This window comes from Festucalex cinctus, chromosome 1 (assembly GCF_051991245.1).
Source record: "Festucalex cinctus isolate MCC-2025b chromosome 1, RoL_Fcin_1.0, whole genome shotgun sequence".
NCBI classification, from domain to species: Eukaryota; Metazoa; Chordata; class Actinopteri; order Syngnathiformes; family Syngnathidae; genus Festucalex; species Festucalex cinctus.
This window is the reverse complement of record NC_135411.1, coordinates 20,414,893-20,440,835: the sequence shown is the minus strand read 5'-3', so window position 1 is coordinate 20,440,835 and position 25,943 is coordinate 20,414,893. Positions and strand designations below refer to the sequence as shown.

The 25,943-nt window shown below is 38.3% G+C and overlaps 1 protein-coding gene across 3 annotated transcripts in view; it reads left to right on the top strand.

The window, feature by feature from the left end:
- per2 (period circadian clock 2) overlaps positions 1-25,943 on the top strand; it is a 34,711-nt gene extending 8,768 nt beyond the window's left edge. The window contains exons 3-24 of one of the 3 annotated variants that reach the window (XM_077521966.1): positions 5,945-6,037; positions 6,116-6,270; positions 6,410-6,531; positions 6,692-6,893; positions 8,402-8,453; positions 9,434-9,576; positions 9,770-9,848; positions 10,096-10,202; positions 10,445-10,598; positions 10,955-11,069; positions 12,224-12,376; positions 12,455-12,527; positions 12,605-12,788; positions 12,893-13,011; positions 14,310-14,516; positions 15,878-16,144; positions 17,196-18,043; positions 19,029-19,151; positions 20,616-20,853; positions 21,073-21,262; positions 23,019-23,169; positions 25,089-25,943. In XM_077521966.1, the coding sequence (XP_077378092.1) occupies positions 5,945-6,037; positions 6,116-6,270; positions 6,410-6,531; positions 6,692-6,893; positions 8,402-8,453; positions 9,434-9,576; positions 9,770-9,848; positions 10,096-10,202; positions 10,445-10,598; positions 10,955-11,069; positions 12,224-12,376; positions 12,455-12,527; positions 12,605-12,788; positions 12,893-13,011; positions 14,310-14,516; positions 15,878-16,144; positions 17,196-18,043; positions 19,029-19,151; positions 20,616-20,853; positions 21,073-21,262; positions 23,019-23,169; positions 25,089-25,274 (3,961 nt within the window). In that variant the 3' untranslated portion in view covers positions 25,275-25,943. The remainder of the gene's footprint in view (positions 1-5,944; positions 6,038-6,115; positions 6,271-6,409; positions 6,532-6,691; positions 6,894-8,401; positions 8,454-9,433; positions 9,577-9,769; positions 9,849-10,095; positions 10,203-10,444; positions 10,599-10,954; positions 11,070-12,223; positions 12,377-12,454; positions 12,528-12,604; positions 12,789-12,892; positions 13,012-14,309; positions 14,517-15,877; positions 16,145-17,195; positions 18,044-19,028; positions 19,152-20,615; positions 20,854-21,072; positions 21,263-23,018; positions 23,170-25,088) is intronic. The other 2 variants (XM_077521982.1, XM_077521974.1) reach the window with 2 other exon arrangements.

Below are 25,943 nucleotides of genomic sequence, written 5' to 3'. Positions count from 1 at the left end.
GACGTCAAAACGTGTAGACGTGATTCACTCCTGCCAGAGTTCATCAGGACTGCTGGGAAAATTTTCAAAAAAAACAACAGTTGCTCCCAGTAGGAAGTCCGGCCGGATGATGTCATCCGGCAGACCAGCCACTTTGCTTCATGCCAAGACCAACGCCAGTGGGACTGTGTCATGCTGTCTAACTTGTGGTTTATCGCCATGGCAACGCTTTATTTGTTCATGTTTGTCACTGGGCGGAGTTAACAGTGTACGTGTTCTTCTTACGTTACGTCCCCTTCGCTGTCTGCCTCGCCTCCCACTGAAGCTGGAATTTTGCTGTCCAAACAGGGAGTGGTACAAAATAACCCATAATATCAGACGAATGGGCCAGCTTTTCTGTATGGGAGTTATTCTCAAACTTGTTACACAAAGCCTACCATGAAAATTGGCCAACATTTTTTGCTGTTATTTCGAGCATGTATTAAATGAGGTTAAATAAAAAACAACAACAACAAAAAAAACTTCTTCCAAATACAGTACTTGTGTAAGAAAATAAAAGGGGGGAAAAAATTATTCAAACAAGCAATACTAAACATCAAATGAAAGCAACGAGATGAAGACAGACTGTGGTCAACCCAGTCATTTGTTCTAATTTAGTTATTCCGTACATGTTCAAAAAGGAGTGAGAAGAACTTGACATAAACTTTTATGTTCTTACCCCTACATAAAATACAGTAAGAGTAATATTAAAATACAGAGTAGGGGAGTTGGCCAAGTGTTAAGCATAAAAAAAAAAAAATCATATTTGTATTTTCAAAAGCACATTTAATATTAATTACAGCTTGGTTATTAATTGTATTGGTTGCCTGTTGTTTTTCCGCATTGATTTGTTTTTCCCAAAAAAAAAAAAAAAAAAAAAAATTTTCCCCCTCAGCAGCTTAGAGGAGCTAATTTACTAAACAGGCACAGTTTTTTTTGTCAGTTATTAATGAGTTTGGGTTTGCAGTGTTTTGACGTCCTCAAAGACGTATACGAGTAAATAGATGCTTTTTTAATCCCACCAAAAGTTTTGATTCTTGACGATGAACTCGTCTGTGGCTAGAAAGACAATTACGACTGATGAATTTGATGGGATGACAGGAAAATGGCCAACTTGGTCCCAATTATTGTTGTGCGTGTGCCCGGCTTTCGACATGGTTTGGCAATTCAGCCATTCAGTCTTGAACACAAACTTCATGTAGTGGATAAAACGTGCAGCAACATAAACCGTGATCATTTGGGTCTACAAACGAGCCAACCTTATTTTATGGATCATCCTCCTCACGACAATGAACACATTCCTGACCAACATGAGTTTATTTATACACGTTTGCTTGCACACAACATCGTTCTGAGGAAGGGAAGGCATGATTGTTCATTTGGTCCCCAGAGAGAGACAGGAATGAGCCTCAATCAGGGTGAGGGCAGTTTTTTTGCCATTTCGGGGTTTGAAATCTGGGCCTGTTAAATTTAACACAAAACAATTACCGATATTCTGTTGTAAGAGCAACAGGTGGATACACAGGTCAGCGGTTCCTGCTTCTTTTTAGCAGTAGAGGATTAGTTACCAATTATGTACAGGTATATATTATAATCATAATTGTGCCTTGGGTATGTGCCACTGCTATAGATAAATTAAAAAAAAAAAAGAGAGAGAGAGAGAATAGTAAGTAAATAATTTTTGAACCAGTGAGTCAAATTGGATATATTTTCCCCCTTGGAAATGACTGTTTTAAACCATAAAGTGTGCATCAGCACAATTCACAAAAGCGAAAAGAATCCTTCATCTGGCCACCTTGCCCTGATCTTCAACCGTCGTCCAGACTCAAATGGAGCTTGCCACATTAAGCTCATTCTGTCTCTCTGACCCACTTGCTGCTGCCAAGTCAACTTGAGACACTTAACATGTTTGCTTTTTTTTTTTTTTCCATCTTGGACGTCTCTCTGTCCTCTTGGATGCTATTCGCAAAGGCAGCTCTATTCTCGGTGGCTTAAGTAGGGTATTTTTAGTGCCCGTCACCGTAACAGGCAGCTCTTAATAGTCCTGGCTAAGCATTTTGTGCTGTAAGGCGTTCTAAAAGTGACATCAAGTGAATCATTGTTCTGTTAGAGAATCTGTGTGAAGGTGTCGAGATGACTTCCGCCAAATAAGTGGGGTTTCGAATTGAGTATTTTCTGCCAAGTTGGGAAAACTGTGCCGCCTTAAATGAAATACAGTAATTACCTTTCAAGATGGCCAATAGATACAATAGAAGCTTTAGCTTTGATGGATATATGGAGTAAAAAAAAAAAATCTTCCTATATGGCTACCAGCAGACCCTCACCTTGACAGGTGGACAAGACACCGCTGCCTCTTCCTCACTCCGTAGGAAACTTACAGAATTATGTTGCCTCAAGATAAAAAAAAATAAAAAATATTGAGTGAAATGGTTGTCTATGATGCATTTCAGTAGTTCTGTTTGGATAAATATCAATTATGTAATGCTTCGTTGCGGACGGAAGCGCGTCAGCTACAAGGGTAAACTTGCACGTAGATTAGAATTTATTACACTTCTAAACAGTTTTTTTTTTTTTTTAATTGTGTCACTCACTCACTCACTCACTCTCTCTCTCTTAGAGCCCTATTTTCTTACCCCGTGCAAGTCTAGCAGAACTGTGCAGATGGGTGAAGTTTGCTTTCATTTAGTATTTTGCTAGGCTAGCGCAGATGCATGAGGGCATTTGCATTATTATAGGAAGGAATGCAGCTGACTCTTGGCCAATCGAAGTGGCTCCCCTCATTCTCTTTACAATCAGGGTGGTCAAGGGCACACAATGCTTGAGATTGTGGAAACAGAAATGGAGGTGCTGGAGTTTGATGGGCCCAAAGTGTGTTTACACAAGCAAACTGTAAGAGCTTCCGCTGCCGATGATATAATTTGCCGCACATGTGACGAGGGCAATGTGTGCTAATGCGATAATGATAAGGGTTCATTCATAGAAATGATTTCTACAATGATTCAGACCTTTTGTTTTATCAAGTCTAAAATCTAGTTTAATTGTCCAGTGATGCACAATGTGGTTCCAAACTTCGCCTCGGCATGAAAATGATAATGCGCCTGTTTTTACGTCGAATGCGCAAGGGCGGGAAAAATAGGGCCCTTAGACTTTAGAAAAGGAGTTTGGGAAGATGTCATAAACAGTCGTTTGCTTTTTGGGGCATGGTAAAAAGCCTTTTAGTGTTGTAGTGTGGTGGACATATATGTAATGATTTTTTTTTTTCTTCAGCCTGTTAATATCGCTGCCTTTTTCAGACCATTGACGTAAAATTAGATCATTTCTCGCATCACACTTATATTCTTCGACACAGTAGTTGGGAATCATCAATTTAGAACATGAACACATGGTGAGTGTGTGTAACAAAGTAGCCCATGTTACTAAAAAAAACAAAACTGAATGGGGTGCTATTTTTCACAACCACAGCGTTATTCAAGCTGAAAGAAACCAAAGCTCTCAAGTCTGTGATGATGCAATGCAGACCAATTAGCCTCCTCCTGTAAAAGTACATTTTGGGCCTGTCCACTCTCAAACCAGCTGCTGTATTTTGGAGCATTCCGTGCAACTGCATTTCAATGCCCTCCTATGCTCAAAGGTTGCTAATTGTGGCGTTGCGGCACTATTCTTAACTGGATCAGCCTGCTATTTCGGTACATCTGTGTTGTGAACTTGTGATGAGTCAGCATCTCAGAGTCCATTTTGGCTTTACCGGGTCCTTGTTATGCAACAATATGCATGTATTCTACGTCACGACATGTCGGGGTGTCTCTGTGCTCAACAAAACAACATTCAATCTCTTTCTTTCTCTAAATTGGCTGTTCTCATCGCCAGCTTTTCACATGACAGGGACAGGACAGAATATCTTTTCCTTACACTTGGTGTCACTTAAGAACTGTGTTTCGCCAAACTCTTTTATTAGTCTGAGCTATGGTGGCCTATAAGTGATTAAAACACACGCACACAGTACAAAACACCCAGGGTAACAATACAGTAAAAATAAACTAACCTTAATTAAACTTTGACGTTAAGTAGAAAAATTTTCGTTACGAAAATATATTTTTTTCTGCCGAAAATGAAAGGAAAACTGAAATAGAAGTAATTCATTGAGACAATGATAACTAAGTTGACCGACAATTTCGTCAATGACTAAAACAAAAACAACACAAATGAAAATTCACAAAATCCAATCAGAAGAAGGAATGAGACACAGGTGGGAGAAAAGAAACACTCAGAAACTGTTCACTGCACTTTATTTTATGTTCAAACATGTTTACATTTATTGTGCTGCTGAAAAATTAATCTCGCGCAATTATGCACCTTTTTTTTTTATTTAGGGGAAATGATGGCTTAGTTCAATATGTTTCATTGAAGCAAAGTTTAAAGAAGACACACTTGTGTTAGATGTGTCTTGCGTGTTAATTACAGTTACTTATAGGTGTGTTATAATTTTCTGTATAAAAGTTGAAATGTATGCTGGAGGAAAACATCGACTAAATTGTCAACTCAGTAGACTAAAATTTCTCTTTATTTTTGTTGACTAAAATTGGATTAAAACTAAAATACTACCAGATGACTTAATTATTATTTAAACTAATCAGTTTTAGTCAAAATACTAAGTTTTTTTTTTTGTCCAAATTACCACTGCTGTATATGTAGATATAGATTATCTGAGCAATAGATGGCAGAGATAGAGAGATGGATGTGTATTTACTGTATTTATGCATCATAATCCATCCATCCCTCTATCTAACACTCTTTATATCCCTCTCTGATAGTCATTACAGCGCAATTGGAGTTACCATAATGGGTTTTCGCATGGGCTGTGTTTAAAAGTTGCACTCATCCTCCTAATTCTTCGCTATCCCTGCTGAGCCACCTGGTTAAAGGTCTCCACAAGGAGCCGCTGACATCTTTTAAGACTGCGTTGCACTTTTGTCAGCACCTCTCTTAAAGCAGCAGGCCCGCTCGCCTTGTTTCCCCAGTCGTCTTCTACAAAAGACATCAACACCGGCGAATCTTTTTCCAGGTCGAACTTAACCACACCACAAACAGCAAGATCCACCGTGTCCGCTTTTGCTCATTGTTACATAAGCCCACCTTAAAGGCTCTTCGGGAGGCTTTTCCCAACTGACAAGCATGAACGCTATTATAAAAGACAGAAAATGTCAAAGAAATTATTGTCCTTTTTGTTGGATAAATACTGGGAATACAGGAGGGCACATCTGCTGTTCAATGTGAGAGAAGGCTTCTACGTTGGAGCCACGTTTAGTTTAAGGCAAATCCATTGGGGGGGCAAAAAATGAAGTTTAACTCTTTCACTCCCAGCCATTTTCACTGAAAGATCACGGAAAGATTTAACCATTTGATTTGAACACGTTTGCAGTTGAACGTGTGAGAAAGCATCAGTATTGGAGTGGAAACATGGAACACTCTGCCTGAGAGCTCCTCTGAGATGTTTTGAGAGTCATGTCTGTGTAGTCAGCCACAGCTTATTCCCTTAAACAGAAGTCCTTGCTGAAGTGATCTGCAACATGATAAAATGATGGCTTTCTTATATTTATTTCTTGGCACACCAGGCCTAGGAAAAAAACATTTATATGTCATCCCTGTCAAGTGCATTTACTACCTACGAAAGGTCCTTGGTGGATTAAATTGACATATCAATACTTAAAAGCTGGAATCTGATTGGACAAAAAATAAATAAATCTATTGTCCACATTTACTGGAAGCAGTGTTGTCAAGAGATACACAGCCAAAAAAAACAGAACAGGCTGTTATGGAGCAAATACGTAATACAATTCAGGGTGTAAATTTAGGTTAGCGCATCTGATAGTAAGTGTTTATAAACCACTTGATCATAAAGTCAATTTTCCTTCTCTGTCTCCCTCAGCTCAAACTCCCACAGTCCATCTCCCCCCAGTAGTTCAAATGCCTTCAGTTTGCTCAGCTCCGAGCAGGACAACCCTTCCACCAGTGGTTGCAGGTACGTAAACCCAAATTAGGGCTTCTTTTGGGGAATTGCAAATATGACTAAGCACGAATGCTCTTGGGCCACTTGCAGTAGTCAAGAATCGGCTAAAGCCAAAACGCAAAAGGAGGTGCTGAAGATCCTGAAAGAGCTGAAGCTCTACCTGCCTGCCGAGAAGAGGCATGGCAGCAAGTCCACCACGTTGAACACACTCAAATACGCCCTGCGTTGCGTCAAGCAGGTGGAAGGTAAAGGCCACGCACTTCCTCTGAGCCTTTTTTTTTTCCCTATAGATATTTTCTGACGTTTTATTTTTATTTTTTTAATGTCAAAAGAATTTCTTGGCCCCCAAGTCTGTCCGGCTTGAATAGTTCATTTTGTTTTCAGCTAATGAGGAGTATTACCAGCTGCTGATGACAAATGACAGTCAACCTTCTGGCCTGGACGTATCGTCGTATACCATCGACGAGATTGACAGCATTACATCTGAATACACCCTCAAAAACAATGTAAGTCGCCAAATTATTGTCCAAATAAGAAAAAAGAAGAGAACATGAAGAAGCTAACTGCTAAGACTTAGCAGTTAGCTTAGCAGCTAAGCTAACTTCAAATGTGTATTAACAAATGTCCTCATGACAGAATTAAAGTGTCGTCGTGCTCTATTAACAGGACATTTTCGCGGTGGCCGTGTCACTCATCACGGGAAAGATCGTGTACATTTCCGACCAGGCCGCCTCCATCCTCAACTGCAAGAGAGACGTGTTCAACAACAGCAAGTTTGTGGAGTTCCTGATCCCGCAGGATGTCAGCGTGTTCTACAGCTTCACCACGCCGTACCGCCTGCCCTCCTGGAGCATGTGCACTGGTGCCGGTAAGAGCTATATTGTTTATTAAAGTTGTTGTCAATGAGGGTGGATTCAAAACATCGTAAAAAAAAAAAAATAATTAAGAAGAAGAAAAGTTGAACAAAATGAGTAAGTCCTTTTATTGTCAAAACGTCAATAAACTCATTTTCACTTGTGGCGGCAGTACTTCATGCACTACAAAGTGTGGATGTGACACAAAACTAAACAATTTCGTATTCCTAAAATTGGCTAACCTAACAGTATTGTTACACATTTTTCTTTACCTTCTATTCATTTATTTCATTAAATCATTTGTCCGTTTATTGTAAATACAATATATATATTAAGAAAGCACATGCATATAAACATGTTTTTATTGGGATGTTCGATACCACTTCATCTTTTTTTTTTTTTAAACCAATACCAGTACCAGTACTTGACTTCTGAGTAATCAGCGATACCGATACTAAGTACCGATACCACAGTTACTTTTGATATATACATTTCCCCCCAAAAAACTATGACATCTTTATATCCCAATATAAACAGCCACAAAGAGGCTGGCGATACTGGTATAGGCTGCCATCATGTATACAGATATCTTGAAATAAGGCCATGTATCGGCCTGACACGATACCTGGTATCGGTACGCGCCTATTAGTATTTAATTTACATATACCAGTGCTTTGAATGTGACTTTTAAATAATGATGTTATTAATAATATAAATTTATATACACTAGTATACATGTAAAAATTTTATTTTATTAAATAATGTCTTCATTATCATTAAGGGGATACTTGACTCATTGAGCCATTTTCAGCAGTAAGAAGATATTTTGTCCATAATTAATGTAATAACTTCATTATTTTTCATGACCAATCAATACCTTTAAAAAATAATTTCACCACTTGCTGTCAACTGAAGATGACATCACCTGTGCTGAGGAAATAGGTAATGTCAAATCATGACTCAGTTTGCTGACCAAACTCAGAAAACAGGTGAGCCGTGATTGGTCGTTACCTATTTTCTCAGCACTGGTGATGTCATTTTCAGTCGACAGTTATGAATTTATTAAATTAATTATGGACAAAATATTAAACTTTTTACTGCTGAAAATGTCTCAATGAGTCAAGCACCCCTTTAAATTGCTTTTGATTATGCAATTTCAAAATAAGCATGAATTATTTTATTTGACTATTTTATTTACTCCATCTACACGGTCTGGCCCATCTCTCTGTTTTAAAAGTTTGGCCGCCCTTGCTCTTAAGAAATTGGAAGTGAATCAACATCTTGATGACCTACACTTTAGTGGAAAAAGAAACACTCGCTCCCCCTCCACACTGCTTGTTTTTCCTGACCACCCACCAACAGCCAAACTCTCACATTTAATTCATTGCAATCAGAGGTAGCGCTATAAATTAATTGATGGAATTCATGAAAATCCGAGCACCTGCCCCGGGGGAGCAAAAACAGGCGAAGTTGCAAGATCGTTTTACCGCTGAATTAAAACATGCCCCTTTTCCCATTGCAGAGTCATCGCTGCCTGACTGCATGCAGGAGAAGTCCTTTTTCTGTCGCATCAGGTGGGTGGGCGCCGGCTCGGCGTTCTTGGTAGCGGACCATCTGCTGCTTGTGATTTTTAGTCATGCCTTTGTTCCATTTCCGGATGTGTTTTTGGACTGACTTTGTGACATCATATGCGCGTCACCGCTAATGAGATGCTTTGTCTAAGCCACAGTTCTGTATAATAACGTTTCCATGCCAAGGGCATCTTTTTGTTAATTAAGTGGGCTCCGTGTATACCCAAGGTTTCTAATTTTGATTGTGAGAAACCAAATCCATGATTATTATATACCCAATTATTGTTACGCCGGATGAACATGGCACATGTAATGTATGGAGGACCAAAACTGCCAAAATTAAAAATAAATAAAAGTGAAAATTAAAACACATATAAAAAATATAATTCAAAAATTAAATGCAAAAAATAAATATAAACTCAAGTCACAAGTTGTGACAGTGGACAAGATAGTCGTCCATTGCTGGAGCTCTCCAGTTGCAAGTTGGTGAAGCTTCCTTGTTCAACGACCCGCTCACTCGAACATTGAAAAACAGTTTGCAGCGGCGGAGTCCAACTCAAGACTCGCTTAGGACCGCCCCCTCATTTGAATAACATTTCGTGCTGACAGAGCCTTGACAGCATGAAATAAATAAATGTGAGAGCAGAGCATGTTTATTTATTGATTGGTATTTAATTCTATTTATATATTTATTTTTGTATTTATTTCCACTTTTATTTTTATATTTATTTTTTTAATCTCGTTATATTATTTTTGTGTTTATTTTTACTTTTAGTTTTTATTTCATTTATATATAGTTTTTTTAAATTAATTTTTGAATTATATTTTTGTCCGTTTTTTTTTTTTTTTTTTTTTACTTTTATTCATTCATTTATTTATTTATTCATTTATTTATTTTTAATTTTGACACCTTTGGTCCTCCATACTAATGGTCTTTGTTCAATGGTTCTTTTCCCCGTTTTTTTTTTAACTTGTTGGTCCAGTGGCGGTAAGGAGTGTAAAGGCGACCTGCAGTACTATCCGTTCCGAATGACTCCGTACCTGATGAAGGTCCAAGTTGCAGCACATGCTGAGGACCAGTTTTGCTGCCTCCTCCTGGCTGAGAGGGTTCACTCGGGTTATGACGGTAAGGACGTCGACATATAAACATTGGAAACAGTGCAGCCCAAAGAAACTCTACAAAATGAAGAGAGTGGACTATTTAAAATAAATGAATACAATTTAATGGTACAAATATTAGAATTGAGATTGTTATCAATTGGTGCTTCCACCACTGTTTTACTGCACAGTAACCTTAACCATGTTTTCATTTTTGATAGCACCCCGGATTCCGACGGATAAGCGCGTCTTCACTACGACGCATTCCCCAAGTTGCGTGTTCCAGGATGTGGATGAACGGTAAGACAGACATTCATAACAATTTTCAATTCTATTCTGAGTCACAGCAGGAAACTGTTTGAATTTCTTTCTTACCTTTTATCAGAGGTTGGCGTGTTCTATTTATCCATTCATACATATTCTATAGTTCATGTTTTCATTAGGGTGGCAGGTGTTTTTTTTTTTTTTTTTTTTTTTTTTTGGGGGGGCACGTTTAATGATTCTGCCTGTCACTCTGTTGTAAATGTACCGTTTGTGTGTATTTCAGAGCGGTTCCTCTCCTGGGTTACCTCCCCCAGGATCTGATTGGTAGTCAGGTCCTTCTCCACTTGCATCCTAATGACAGACCCATCATGCTGGCCATTCACAGAAAGAGTGAGTACTTGACCAAAAACCAATTTAACCACAAGTAACATATTCATTTGTGTCTTCTTTAGATTAGATGAAACATGTCTTTTAATTCCTCCTCAGGGCTACTCTTTGTATTTATTAGTACTTGGTTGATGGTTTCTGTATATGGGTGTACATGTGAATAAATGTAATCAATCTCTCAATAATTTCTTAAAACCTGTCAAATCTGCCAAAAAGTGATGTGATGTTCCCCTCTCCACATCCAGTCCTCCAGTACGCAGGACAGCCGTTCGACCACTCGTCGATCCGATTCTGCGCACGCAACGGCGAATACGTCATCCTGGACACCAGCTGGTCCAGTTTCGTCAACCCCTGGAGTCGCAAGGTCTCCTTTGTCATCGGGAGACACAAAGTGCGAACGTGAGTTTTTGCCTTTTGAAGAATATTATACCAAGATGGCAAAAGTACTTACACTGTACTTAAGTGGAAGTACAGATATTTGTGTGGGGAAAAAAAGATTGGACAAAATGGTTGTTTTATTTCCTTACGTAGTACTCATACTGTGAATAGGTAAAACAAATGCATTATGAACATGTTCCCATAGCTTTGCTAATGATGAATGTGACTAAAATCATTACAAATCAGTACAGATAGCTCAATAATCTACTTAAATACAATACCAAAGTATTTCACTTCCTTCCCTCCACTGCTAAAATATGTCACCAAGTTTTAGGTGGCACTCTGTTTACTAAACCTTTTAATTTGTTGGACCCCAGGGGCCCCGTAAACGAGGATGTGTTCATGGCCCCGCTCTCGGCTGGCTCCGAGTCAAAGGTCATGGACTCGGACATCCAGGAGATCACTGAGCAGATCCACAGGCTCCTCCTGCAGGTGAGAACACAAAGGAAAGGAGGTTCCACAAGGCTTACTACTCAGTCAATTGATTTTTCAGTGGATGGTAGTTGAATGTCAACTTGCCCGGGATCACAGTGAAAAACGAGGGATGTTCCACGATTCTCGATTATGTGATTTCCAGCTGATCAGGGCAAAAAGGTCGTTTTTATTCATTTTCTGATTTTTTTTTATTTTTTTTTTATTTTTATTTTTATTTTTTATTTTTTATTTTATTTTTTTTAAGGCTAACAAGGTGACTAAATAATCTGAAGGTATAATGACATTGCCAAATAATAACAGTGATATCTTATTTTATTGATTACACAATGTCATGCTTTGTTTGGGCTAGTGCTCCCCCTAACCTTTTGTATATACACATTAGACATGTCTGTATGTATATTTCTATATTCATTTGACACAATTTGTATACTTATTTTTTGCTTTCTTGATGTATTGACGAGGTATCAGATCGGGGCACTGTATCAGCAGATACTTAAAACTAGGGCTGCTTGATTACGGAAAAAAATAATAATCACATATAATTGAAATGGCAATAATTGAAGTAACGGTTATTTATTTTCTGGTACAAAACAAGAAAATGTCTAAGGATTTAAAAATATTAAGACCAATTAAAAAAAATACGCTAATTATGTAAGTTCCTACTGGATCAAACATAATTTCTAATATATATTTCTAATAATATTTATCATTTATTTTTTTATTTTTTGATGCAAAAAAAAAAATATTTAAACATGAAAACTATTAAGACAACTAAAATTCTTTGACACAGAATAATTCTGCAAGTTCCTTTTGGATGAAAGAAAATTTATTACATTTTAAAAATTAAAAAAGGTGCAAATTTATTAATTTAAACAACTCAAAAATTAGTTTTTTTGTTTTTTTTATGATTATGTTGATTTTGTAATTGTAGAGTGTAATAATTGAAATTGTAATTGAATTTCGATTTAATTCCACAGCCCTACTTAAAACCAAAGACTCGGACTGGTGCCACAAAAGTGGAATCAGTACATCCCTAGTCTGGATACTCGGTCCAGTCTATATTCCGTAATGCCCATATGACTTGGCGTTCTTGTAGGAAAGCTAAACATTATTGATGCAGGTGTTGCTGACGTCTTTTGTTTCTCCTTCAGCCGGTTCATAACAGTGGCTCCAGCGGCTACAGGAGTCTGAACAGCACCGACCACCTCCTGGGCATAACCTCTTCTAGCGAGAGCCTCAACAACGCCAACAAATTCCATCAAGAGTCCGATGAGGAGGAAGACGTGGACAGCAAAGCCCGGCCGGTGAGTTTGAGTCCACTTTACACAGTCGGAATGTCAAATTGAATAGACTCTAACTTTTGTTTCCCATTTCTTTGGTAGCGAACCTTCCATGAAATCTGTAAGGGAATCCATCTTCAGAAGCACCAGGAACAGTGCAAGAAAATTAACAACAGTAAGTCCAGAATTCCGCTCTGCTTTGACAGTAAGAGCGATCCTGCCTTGCAGTCACCCCTTAAATCGTCTCTTTAGTGGACTCTGCTCAAAAGAGCCTGGCAGTGGTACGGCCCAAGGACTTATCCGCCAGCCCCCTCAGCTGGAAGGAGAGCCCCACGCCGATGGAGGAGAGCAGGTCCTCTTCTCACGATGAGATGCCTCTCAATGACCAGATGGGCTACTCCTACCAGCAGATCAGCTGTCTGGACAGTGTTGTCAGGTACAAACTAGGCAACTTTTGATAGACTCGTATCGCTGCCAATAATAACATTTAAAAAAAAAAGGTTTAATTTCATCCGTAATTATTCTTATCGTTCACCACAGGTACTTGGAGAATTGCAATGTTCCCTTCGCTCTGAAGAGGAAATGCCAATCCTCCTGCAACACCACGTCCTCTGATGAGGACAAACTCAAAGTGGGCACCACAATGCAGGCTTCTCAAGGTATGTCCCACTGCGTCGCCTCCGTAAACGTTAGCCCTCTCATTAGAAAGTCGTCTTTCAAAGGCTTTCTTACTCTTACTTTTAAAAGCAAGGGTGTCCAAAGTCTGACCCGGGGGCCACTTGCAGCCCGGCTGCATGTTTTTATCATTCAGTCTGACGCATAGTCAAATAATAAAATTCAAACAGCCTGCATTAAAAGGTTACAAGAACAGGCTAGCTCACATTTATTTTAAATTAAAAATGAGAATGTAGATTGTTAGAAGAAATCACGCCATTGTTTTTATTTAATATTGTAAGAGCACAGATTTTTTTTTTTTTTTAACTTGAAATTTAAAATTATTGAATGTGACAGGATATAAACGTTTTATTTAAAGAATGTTTTGAGGTGAATTATTTCAGATTTAAATTATAAAAAATAAAACATTTTTTAATGTAAAAAAAAAAAAAAAAAAGTTAAATGAGTTTTTCATGCTATTTTGTATTGTAGCGCATTGTCACTGATTGAGTGAATCTATTGAACATGGGTGGAACTTCCACCTTGTGACATGCGTGGGCAACTATTTTGATGTGATTACACAGACATTGGAGACACTACAATTCAATAAATAATATTCATGCTATACTATTATGGATAGTATTTTCTGCTTAAAATAAAATGATTTGCAGACTTCTAATTGGCTATGACGTCATCAGTTGTGATTGGATGGTTGAGAATATGGAGGTGGAACTTCAGCCTGCACATGCAACATATTTCCGCTTTCTGCATCATCTTACAGCAATGTATGATGCACATTTCCGTTCATATATCGAAAATAGTATGGAAATAGATTATTTTTTATGAGAATTTTGTGCGGAACTAGAAGTGTTTATTTCAAATTTCAAATTAGTACTTTTGAAGTGTAAAAAGTAATTGAATGAAACAAATTTTTATTCAAACTTGTAAGTAATTTTTAATGTTTCCAGAGATTACTCTTATTTTTTGTATTTAAAATGATTAAAATGTAATATTAGAGGCATATTTTTTTAAATGTTAGGTGTTACATTGATGCTCGTACATCAAAACTAAATATGTTATTTGCTGTCCAAAATGGGTGGATTGTTTCAATGTTGACCGACAGTATCTTGAATTGTTTTAACATGCCCCGCCCTCCCCCACGTTCCTTCCATTTTTACAACTATTTGATCCTCAGTGGCAAAAGTTTGGACATCCCTGCTTAAAATCTTCTTCTTTCTCAGACTCTCCAGAACGGCAGTCCCATGTCAGTATTTTTTTTTTTGTTCTCTGTTCTCTTTGGCAGAACCGGCCTTGTTGAAGGATCAGTCCGGTCTCTCCACTTTGGACGACCCCGATAAAAAGCCCAGTGACGCGGCCAGAGCGGTAGTGGGCACTTCGCTGCCCCTACCTTTACCTAACAAACCAGAAAGTGTGGTGTCCATCACCAGCCAGTGTAGCTACAGTAGCACCATAGTGCATGTTGGGGACAAGAAACCTCAGCAAGAATCAGGTACAGTGCCGTGAAAAGGATCGATTTCCTGTCGCTTTTCCTCTTTTGATGCATATTTCCTAATTTAGAATTACTTATATATATATTATATTTTATTTATTATTAAATTGATTCAACATTTTTAAAGTAATAATTAAATTACCGGTAGTTTTATTTTTTGTTAAACATTACATAATTACTATTTAGGAAATTCTAATTTTAAGTACAAATATTATTAATTATTCTGTATTCCAAATAGCTTGAATTATTATTTTTATTGCAATACAGTGGCGCCTTGAGTTGAATTTACCTGACCTTGTAGCTCACAATAGTTTCATCTCAAATCATTTCTCCATTTTAAATGAATTGAAATGCCATTAACCGTTACAGACTCCCAAGAAACACAATATTGTACTTGTATAATAATATTGTACTTATTGTACATGCAGTAATGACAACATAAAATAGAAAGAATATGTTTTTTGTCACTTTTTTTTTTTTTTTTTTTTTTTTTTTTAAATATAACTTAACTTCAATGGATATTGTGCTGTTCCTCCTAGAGTGTGCCTTGGCCACTTAGGTGCAGGAAATAGTCACTAATCCTTAGTAACCCACAGTAATATTAGTGTTTCTTTGCAGAGGATAAAGAATGTGTTAAAGGGTTTTTATTAGGGTTTTATTACAGTGACACCCATATATAGTCTTTTTTTATTCTTATTATTTGCGGTGAGGACAACGTATAATTAGTTTGACAGTAAACATCAAATGGGAGTGGCAATAAACATTTTTTATTTATTTTTTTATTTTAAGAATTGTTCACGTTCTGCAAAACTGCTGCTTGTTGTAAAGAGGAGTTGATTGCACCCAAAATCAGCTTAGCGACATGGGTCACTCTTACCTCATGGCGCCAGTGTTTATGGTTGTTAAAATAATAAGCTTCATCGTCTTTGTAAAAATGCCATTTTCAACTCTTGTTAAAGGAATATGCACTAAAAGGAGAAAATCGAGGAGATGATTGTTTTTCACAGCACTGTAAATGTATCTGCGTTTTATGTATGTAATTGTTCACTGCACATTTGCATGTTGATGATGTGATCAAATCCAAGGAGTAAGGGTAATAATGAGACAAAAGCCACTTAATTATGATACGATGTCGTGCAGAAATTCTGATCACAGGATCAACTTGATGCATTTGTGCTTCCTACAGAGTTCTCTGTCTCTTCTCTGAGTGTGTGTGCATGTGAGCAAGTTCAGTTGTGGATAAGTTTGTGTCCAACGTTCTTTCCACTGTCTTCCAGTCTACTATCACTGTGCATATGAACTCAATCAATATCATCTTACGTGGACTCACACGAGTTCTTGGTCCTCTGTCATCCATACAGAGATCACAGAGGATGTGTCAGGGGCGGGTGAGGCGGCAGAATGCAGCCACAACCCGGCGCAGGCGGCTCCGTCTCTGGCCGTTTCACCTCGGGGCCAAGAACGGGAGTCGTACAGGAAACTGGGTTTGACCAAGCAGGTTTTGGCAGCCCACACGCAGAAGGAGGAGCAGGCCTTCCTGTTTCGCTTCAAGGAACTTCGCCGGCTCACCACCCTCAAAGCAAATTGTTCGCAGTACCTGGAGCGTCAGAGGGAAAAGAACACAGACGGTAACAAAAAAAAAAAAAAAAAAAAAACATCGCACATACCAATAAATGGGCTGATTTATGACTTGACCATTTATAGTCAAAGTAAGCACATTAAAAAAAAGATTATCCAGAGTGATTATGCTGTGGTTTAAGGAGTATTGAGTGTTTTCTTTTCCTCTCTGATGTCCTTTGGCATATTTACAATGACAATCTGGTTAAGCTCTGTATTAAACACTCTGTATTAAACACAAACTCATTCACTGCCAGCCCAGTTAAAATAGATTTTTTTTTACGTCTATAGGTGTCAACGGCACTGAATGAGTCAAAAGGAATTGTGATCGGAAATAGTGAACCGGTTTAACATTTACGATTGTTAGCTCCGCCCGTTTTCCAAGCAGATCAGGTGGGAGTATCACTCTTGCCCTACTCCACAACACAGAATAATCACACAGGATAATCATTTGATAGATGTCTGATATTCGGACCGTTGCTGATTTTGAATGAGAGAAAAGGCTCAAATTTGGCCTGATTATCGCCATGTGTGTACGTAGCTCGATTAATTGGCCATTATTTCATCTCACATCACTTGCACATATTCTGTAGCTCAGCTCAGCTTAGTGTTCACTACACACAAGGATTTGGGATCGTAAATATTGAACAGGTTTAACATCTCCAATGATTGACCCACGATTTGTAATCGTAACTACTGAACAGGTTAAACATCTACGAAATTTGACCCGCAATGATGTGATCTTAAGTATTGAACAGGTTTAACATCTACAAGTATTGACCCACAGCATTTTGTGATCATACATATTGAACAGGTTTAACATATACGATTGTTGACCCACAACGTTTTGTGATCGTAAATATTGAACAGATTTAACCTCTACGATTATTGACCCTACCATTTTTGGAAGACCTCAGGGAAGAAACATCACTCTTATAACACCTCACACCACAGGTTTGCTGTGATCATATTCGGCCCGATACCCCAGCTTTACCTTGATTGTGGTTGTTCCATTCAAAATGTGTTCCCTACTTGACTCGATGCTAATTTCCTCCCTCACAGTGGCGCCAGCTGCCCAGCCTGGGAAGCAAAGCAGCCCGGGGTCCGATCCCAATGTGGCGCGGCGCGGTGCACGCAACAAAAAGACCAAATCCAAGCGAGCCAAGCAGACTGAGTCCTCGGACAGCACCGCGTCTTACCCGAGACCCCACCAGCCGCGAGGCCCCCCCCTGAACCATGGCCTGAACCCCACATCCTGGTCCGTTTCGGACGCATCGCAGTCCATGTTTCCCGTAGCATACCCTGGCTTCCCCCTCCAGGTTTTCCCCAGAGACACTTCTGTAGTTCCCTGTGTGAGCGCCCCTCTACAAGGCTTTGGTGACAATCAAGGGGCTCCTCCTTGCCAACTAGGGGTCCCTCATTCCCCCTACGCAGCACCATTGGTGGCCCCCATCATGGCTGTTGTGCTGCCTAACTACCTTTACCAACCCTTGGGTCCCGGACTGCTACACCCAGCGTACCATCCAGGGACTGATGGTTTCCCCATCCAGGCCCAGCCTTTCACCCAAGCCACCTTTCCAGGACAGGCGTCCATAATGACTCCAGCCCCGTTAAACCCCCAGAGCCCTTTTACCCCTCAAGTGGGCTACGTGACGCCCTCATTCTACTTCCCCTCGACGACTTCGGAAGCTCCCAAGGCCCCGGCGGAGGGCCAGTCTCGCGCCTCCACGCCGCAGTCTGCTTCGCCGCCGCTCTTCCAGTCCCGCTGCAGTTCTCCTCTTAACCTGCTGGAGTTGGAGCTCTCCGGGGACCGGCAGGACGGCGCGGCGTTGCCCCCTGGAGGACAATGCGGCAACGCGGCCGAACGGGAGAAAGGAGCGGTCGGGGGTCAAGCCAAAGAGCTGAATCAGGTAGGCAAGCAATGGAACTTTTTCCCACCCCCAAATCTCCTAATACAGTGAACCCCGCTTCATCGTGTCCACACCCATTATAGGGAAGGAAGGGCTGTGTAATTGATCAAAATTCAATTACAATTTCAATTATTACACTCCACAATTGCAAAATCAGCATAATTATAAAAAACTATTAGTAATACCGGTACTTATTTTTTAGTTTTTTTAAATGTAGACATTTGTACCTTTTTTTTTTTTAGATTTTAAAATAACTATTTTAATAGTTTGTTTCACCCAAAAGGAACTTGCATAATTATTTTATTTACTTAGTTTCAAATAATTTTTATTTGTCTTAATATTTTTTAGTTGGTTTTTTTTTTTTCATTTAAACATTTTCTTGTTTTGTGCCAAAAAATAAATGGTTGTCCTACTAACTGTGCACATGCTGCACTACAACTTCTAGTTTTTGCTTAAATAAATAAATAAATAAATAAATATTGTAAATTCTGGTCGTCCAAAAGGAACTTACATAATTATAGTGTAGAGAGAGAGAGAGAGAGAGAGAGGGGGGGGGGGGGGTGAATAGAAAAAAGTTTTACCTCTCACGTTTAAAAACTTTGAAGCACATTAAAAGTTAAAAGACACTTTTTAATCACCTTGTAAACGTACTTGTTAGGAGTGTAAGGAAAACCGATTTCAATTGGCGAATTGGTTTTGATTTAAAGCTATATATCCATTATCTTTTAGTGGAGAGATGATATAGGATGATATAGCGGGGCGCACTGTACCCCCCCGCTCTCTGTCTATATGTGCCATCCTGCAAGTCATCATTATTGGGCCTGCGGAGCCTGTGCAAAACTCATCAGCTCTGACTAAAGTGAATGTCAAATTGATTCCCCCAAGCATTTCGCATGTTACCTCTATGCCGTGTGTAAAAGCCAAATTTGGTCCCGAGCTCCATATGGGTGTTAACACGTGATGTATTATGCCTTACACCCTTTAGCCATCTCTCAGTCTCCTTGGTCCACCTGGACCGTTGTATTACGAGGGCACGATCCATGTCTGTGAGCGTTTGTCTTGGGATAAAGGCATATTCTCTTCTAGGCTGAGGGCTTGCAGCAGCGAGGTAGGCTGGCCGTCCGAAAAGCTTCCATCCTTGTCCAATCCCATTCATTTCATTCTTCCCATCTCACTCCAACTTTGTCGACTCCTGGTGGGCATATTTAAAGTGGGATGTTCTGCTGCTATTAAGATGAATAGCATCGTCAGCACTTGTGAAAATGGCCAGACAATGTTTATTTAGAGATGTTATCACGGTAAGGAATGTGTGCTGATAGATGATCTGTCTGTCAATTATTTGACGGTGGTGGTGTTGCTACTTTAATCTATGACATGAATGTGTTTGCCTTTGACACCTACGACGACCTAATTTAATAAAAAAAAAAAAACAGCAATTTTTTTTGTGGTGTTATTGGGGACTCTGGTGATGTTCACACCTCCGCGCCATTTTAACCGTAGTAGGAGTGGTCAATGTATGGTTCGGGGGTCTGCACACTCCTTTTTCTTTTTTCTTTTTTTTAAATTTGGCCCACTTAGCATTATCACTTAGCATCTTGTAGTATTTGATGCATTGTTTTAGGTGTCTTTTCACAAAGATTCATTAATATTAATAATTAGGGACGAGGGAGTACCGATACTAAGTACTGTACCAGTTTCAGACCGATACCAGGCCTTTTTTCAAAGTGGCTCTTTTATGGTCAGGAACTAGAAAAATAGAAAGTTTCTGTTAATTTTGGGTAATTTTAAGGAAAAATGCGATATTACTGTGTATATTGGTCTTTCTTTAAAATTAGCTATTATTGTTTTGGGGGGGAAACTTTGTGTCAAACGCACTAGTGGTGTTGGTACTTGGTATCGGTGACTACTCTTGTTGAGCACTCGTATTGGTCTAAAAAAGGTAGTATCGCACATGAATAATATGTGATGATTTAAGAATAATAATGAATAATCTATCCAAATGATTTATTTTTGTAATAGTTTATTGTAAATAAAATTGTATGTAAATAAAATCAAGATTAGTAAAATGAACAATTGCACATTGAACAATTTGTTTTTATTTTGTTAAATGATGGTTAGTTGTAATTATTGCAAATTACAAAATACATTTTAATTATGTCACTTTTTTTTTTTTTAATATATAATATTTATACAGTGTGTTAATATCATTTATTGATTTATTTAAAATAAAATATTTTACAATTATTTTTTTTTATTTTTTTTTTAAATTCATTTATTTATTCATTTATTTATTTTTATACATTTGTCAATGTGAAAACTCAGATGTGGGCACACAATTTTTACCCACCCCCTACTTGGTTGTTTTATACTTAGTAGATGGACGGGCCCTTTATGTATACAATGAAAAATCAGTCAAGAAGTTTGTACAAAAAAAATCCCACACACACACACACACACACTAAAAGCAGCAACCAATGTATTTCCATTGGCTTGTCTTTTGAGGATGCAGCATCGAGATGTCAACTCTGCCACTCAACGTCCGTGCTTGTGTGTGTCTCTCGTTGTCTCCCAGGCGAGCTCTCGCGGCGACGGCAACCACAGCGACAACAACTCGTCCTCCAGCGACATGCTGGACATCATCCTGCAGGAGGATTCGTATTCGGGCACCGGCTCGGCCACTTCGGGTTCCATGCACTCTCGCTCTAACGGCTGCGGGACCTCGGCTAGTGGGACGTCCAACAGCAGGACGTCTAACAGCAGGACGTCCAACAGCGGCGCTTCGGGAAGCGGAATTTCCGGAAGTGGGGCAGGTGGGTTCGGGCGGAGGCCCAAATGATCCCGTTTCACTTCACTCAGTCACTGCCTTTGACGGCTAGACACGTCAGAATCCATTTGAACTGGGCTGGCAGTGAGTGAGTGAGTTGTAATTCGTCTCAAAATTATTCACTACAAATCATGTATGAATGTTGAAGTATTTGTCTGTACGATGAAGATTGCCCAGCAACTGGATTGTTGTGTTGGGCCACCAGGTAGCAACAGCAGCAAATACTTTGGCAGCGTCGACTCGTCGCAGAAGAGCCAGAAGGTGAAAGGTCACTCAAGCGGCAGCGAGATGGAGCCGAGCGAGCGCTTCATCAATTACGTCCTCCAGGATCCCGTTTGGCTCCTCATGGCCAAGGCCGACGACAAAGTCATGATGACCTACCAGCTGCCCTCGCGGTAAGTCATCACGTGCAATTTGAAGCCTGAATGCTGCTTTGACACGCTCATTTGACACCGCAATCTGATTTGGGAATCATAACTTTGACAAAAACCCTTATTTGAAACCCTAACTCTGTCTTGAAACCTAAACTCAAACTCGGGCTTGAAATCCTCGCAATGTTAACCCTGGATAGAAACCTTCATTTGAAATGCTAATCCTGTCTTCAAATCCTATTTTGAGAAACTCACTCTGTTTGAAACCCTAACTCAATTATAAACCCTAATTTGAAACCCTAATCCTATCTTAAAATCTCCTATCTGAAAACTTAACTGTAGTTTGAAATCCTGAAACTGTTCTAAAACCTTGAGTTGGTACCATCATTTGAAAAGTTAACCCCAGTTTGAAACCCTATACCTAACTTGAAACCCACATTTGAAACCCTGGTTTAAAACTCCAGTTTGGAAACTTAACTTTAGACTTGAAACCTTAATTTGATTACTTAACTGTAGTTTGAAATCCTCAACCTGTTTTAAAACCTTAAATTGGAACCATAATTTGAAAAAAGTTAACCCTATACCTAACTTCAAACCCTGGTTTAAAACTCCAGTTTGGAAACTTAACTTTAGACTTGAAACCTTCATTTGAAATGCTAATCCTGTCTTCGAACCCTATTTTGAGAAACTCACCCTGTTTGAAACCCTAACTCAATCATAAACCCTCATTTGAAACGCTATCCTATCTTGAAATCTCAATTTTAAACCACAATTTAAAAAATTAACTCTTGTTTGTAACCATAAACTTGTTTTGAAACATTAATTAGAAAACTTAACTGTACTTTGAAATTCTAAACCTGGTTTAAAACCTTAATTTAAACCATAATTTGAAACGTGAACCCCAGTTTGAAACCTTATTCCTAACTTGAAACCCACATTTGAAACTCTGGTTTAAAACTCCAGTTTGGAAACTTAACTTTAGACTTGAAACGTTAATTTGATTACTTAACTGTAATTTGAAATCCTCAGCCTGTTTTAAAACCTTAAATTGGAACCATGAATTGAAAAAAAGTTAACTCCAGTTTGAAACCCTATACCTAACTTGAAACCCACATTTGAAACTCTGGTTTAAAACTCTAGTTTGGAAACGTAACTTTAGACTTGAAACCTTAATTTGAAAACTTAACTGTAATTTGAAATCCTAAACTTGGTTTAAAACCTTAATTTGAAATCCTAATTTGAAAACATAACTGTAATTTGAAATCTTAAGCCTGTTTTCAAACCTTGAATTGGAACAATAATTAGAAAAGTTAACCCAAATTTGAAACCCTATACCTAACTTGAAACCCACATTTGAAACCCTAGTTTAAAACTCCAGTTTGGAAACTTAACTTTAGACTTGAAACCTTAATTTGAAAACAACTGTAGTTTGAAATCCTAAACCTGTTTTAAAACCTTAAATTGGAACCATGATTTGAAAACCTGACTCTGATTTCAAACTAACTCTTAAAACTGTCATTTGAAAATCTCAAACTGGCTTGGAGCCAATTCAAACCCAAAGATTATTTTGAACCCCAATTGCAAATTGCAATCATCACAATGAAAAGTGAAAATTACCCCCCATTTATGGCTGCTTGCTGCCCCCTGGTGGCATTCAAGTTGCACTGCAATGACTCTGCTCAACCTGAAAACGACGTGCAACCACTGTCAGAGCACGCACGTTCACTGCTGTACAAACGTTGGCAGTTCAGTGAGATGTGTTTTGTATTTTTGTCAACAGCGACATCCAGAAGGTTCTCAAGGAGGACCGCGAGAAGTTGAGGCTGATGCAGAAGAACCAGCCGAGCTTCACCGAGGAGCAGAAGAAGGAGCTGGTGCAGGTGCACCCCTGGATGAAGAAGGGGGGGCTGCCCAAAGTCCTGGATGTCAAGGTACGTGCTGCATCACCCGAGAGTCAGTTACTGATGGCAACGTGAGATTTGGATCGATGCTTTAGTCATGTCATGTCATGTCATGTTACAACAGCACACTAATATTAATCATATAAGAAAACAAAGTACAAAGAACAATATTGAAGGATTTAAATAAATACATTTAAATGTCAATGATTAAATTGTTGCAGTTTGGTATGTGGTAATTAATTTAGTCTAATTTTGCTGAAGCATTATTTGTTCATTAATTAAAATATATTGCTCAGTGAAAAACACTTATTTCATGTTTGTCATTGTTATGTTTTTGGGATGCAACTGAAAGCAGACATACCAAAAATGTAAAAATCTTAGGGAAAAAAAGAACATAAGTGTTTTTCACATAGCAGCAACGATATGTTAACTCGAGTAAATACTCACAGCACTATTAATAAAAATAAGTAGAAATAAAATTAAAAAAAATCCCTTTCTTTATAAAATGCTGAAATTGATTTTATTATTAACCAAAAAAAATTACGATTAAACTACCGGTAAAAGGGATTTTACTAATAATCATATTCAACCCTAAAACTGTATAGATATGAAAAAGTAACCACACATACATATTTTAATACTATAGTTAAAAAAATAAATACTAAAAATGTCTTCATAAAAAGATCAATTAATTTGACTAATAATAATTAACTTTGTGTATACCTTTTTCATTTTTAATAATATATGTCCATGTAATACTGTCTTAAAAAATGCTAATAAAAAAAACGTCACCTGTCTGGATTATAAAACAAAAATCAATTAATTTAATTAAGGAAATAAAATACATTTAATAAATGGCCATACATACACAGTATTTTATTAAATGAAAAGATTATACTCGTAGTAATAAATAAATAAATAAATGATCCTCTCACAGAGTTACACAAACCCAATCTTTAATTTGACTAACCAAGATGAAATAATAATTTTTAAATAAAAAATAAAAAAAATCACCCATATATATATATATATATTTCAAAGCAATAAGTCACATTGTTTTACAAAACCCAAGAATAAGTTTGATTAATAGCCAATAATTTATATAAATCTAATTAATTAAAATATCCACCTACATATAGTATAATAGTATCGGATATCGTCATTTTTTTAAATATATTTTTTTAATTAACATTATAAAAAGTGTAATATATCAACTTCGCCACTGGGGAGCACTCTAATTGTTTTCCTCTGCTCGTGCATTGGAAGGTGTGAGAAATTTTTTATAGTCGACAACCAAGTATTTCTTCTATTTTTTTTTATGTACTTTCACTTTTAAAGATACAGTGTGTATTATTTAGTGCTATCTCGTGGTGAACTAATAGAATGCAACCATTTTTAAGACACCACATTTTACAAGCCTATCACCAATTATTATATGGAGTGAGCAAGCAGGAGGTAGCGTCAGCAACAAGCAAGAGTGGCTAGCAAAAACTCGCTGGAGCGGCTAACTAGAGCGGCTAGCAGGAGAAGCTAGTGAGAGGCAGCCGTGGAAGGTAAGCGTCAGTCAACTCATTGGGTCCAACAATAGCTGCAGACTACGTTTGCAAAGTTCTTCTTCTTCTGGTATCCGTAACAGAAAGATAGCGGCGAAAGATGTCAGCCTCCTGTAAGAAGTGACATATGAAATATAATTAGCAATTACAAGACCTATAGATTATATATTTTTTTAAATGTATGTTGATGTGAGAACATGTGTTGCATATTATTGAAATAATGTTTTTTTTATATATATATATAAATTAATTATTAGTTCACCACTAGATGGCGTTTAAAAAATACACACTGTCCCTTTCAATAGTAGAATTTCAGATCTGATGGTGCGCATGTACCTAATGAAGTGTCCAGTATGCCCGTATGCGTCCTTCATCCAACATGTTGTCGTCATCCAGGTGTGCTCGTGTTGCGACGGCGCCCTCCACCCGCCGGCCACCGACGACCTTCCGGACTTGGAGCTGGACGAACAGGAGCCCATCGTGGTGGACGGGGGCTGTCAGGGGACCCCCAGAGAAGATCCTTCCTGTGTGGTCGACACCACCGCGTGCTCACAGACTCAAACAAGTAGTCGACCGGCGTGAACACACGCAGAAAAATGCTCAAGACCTTATAATGTGACTGACCATTCGTTTTTGTTTTTTTTGGCTCATCATTCCAAGACAATAAGAATCGACTTCTTGCCGTTTAGACTTTGGATGTGTTCTCATTATTTTTGTACGATGTGTATATATTGGTATTGTCCTCTGTTTTTTCCCAGCTTTATTTAAAAATAAAAAAGTGCAGCTTTTTATGTTTGCTTTTGTCAAGCACTGAAGATGAGACACTGAAAGGGAGCTTCAAGAGGTTAAAAAAAAAAAAAAAAAAAAAAACGTGCAGCAGAAAAAGATCACACACTCAAACAAAAATGTTGGTTCAAAAATAGCGCAATTTAGGTAAAAATGGACCCATCCACTATTCAGGTCAAATTGACCCAACTATCTGAATATCTGTTTTTGGCTCAAATTGCGTCACGTTTGACTCAACCGTTTTTCGAGTGTGTGGTAGTTACTGACGTAAAAGTCACACATTTCTGTGATTTGCTGTTACTTAACGTCACTTTGCTGGCTCACGGTGTAGAAAAGTCCTTGGAATGCACAGGTGCACTTTTGTGAGTGACGTCAGAGGAGAAAACATGAGGACATTTTTTTTTTCTTTTCTGGTTTTTTACTCTGATTGTAAATAATGTGAAATAAAGACAGTGAATTGCTGAA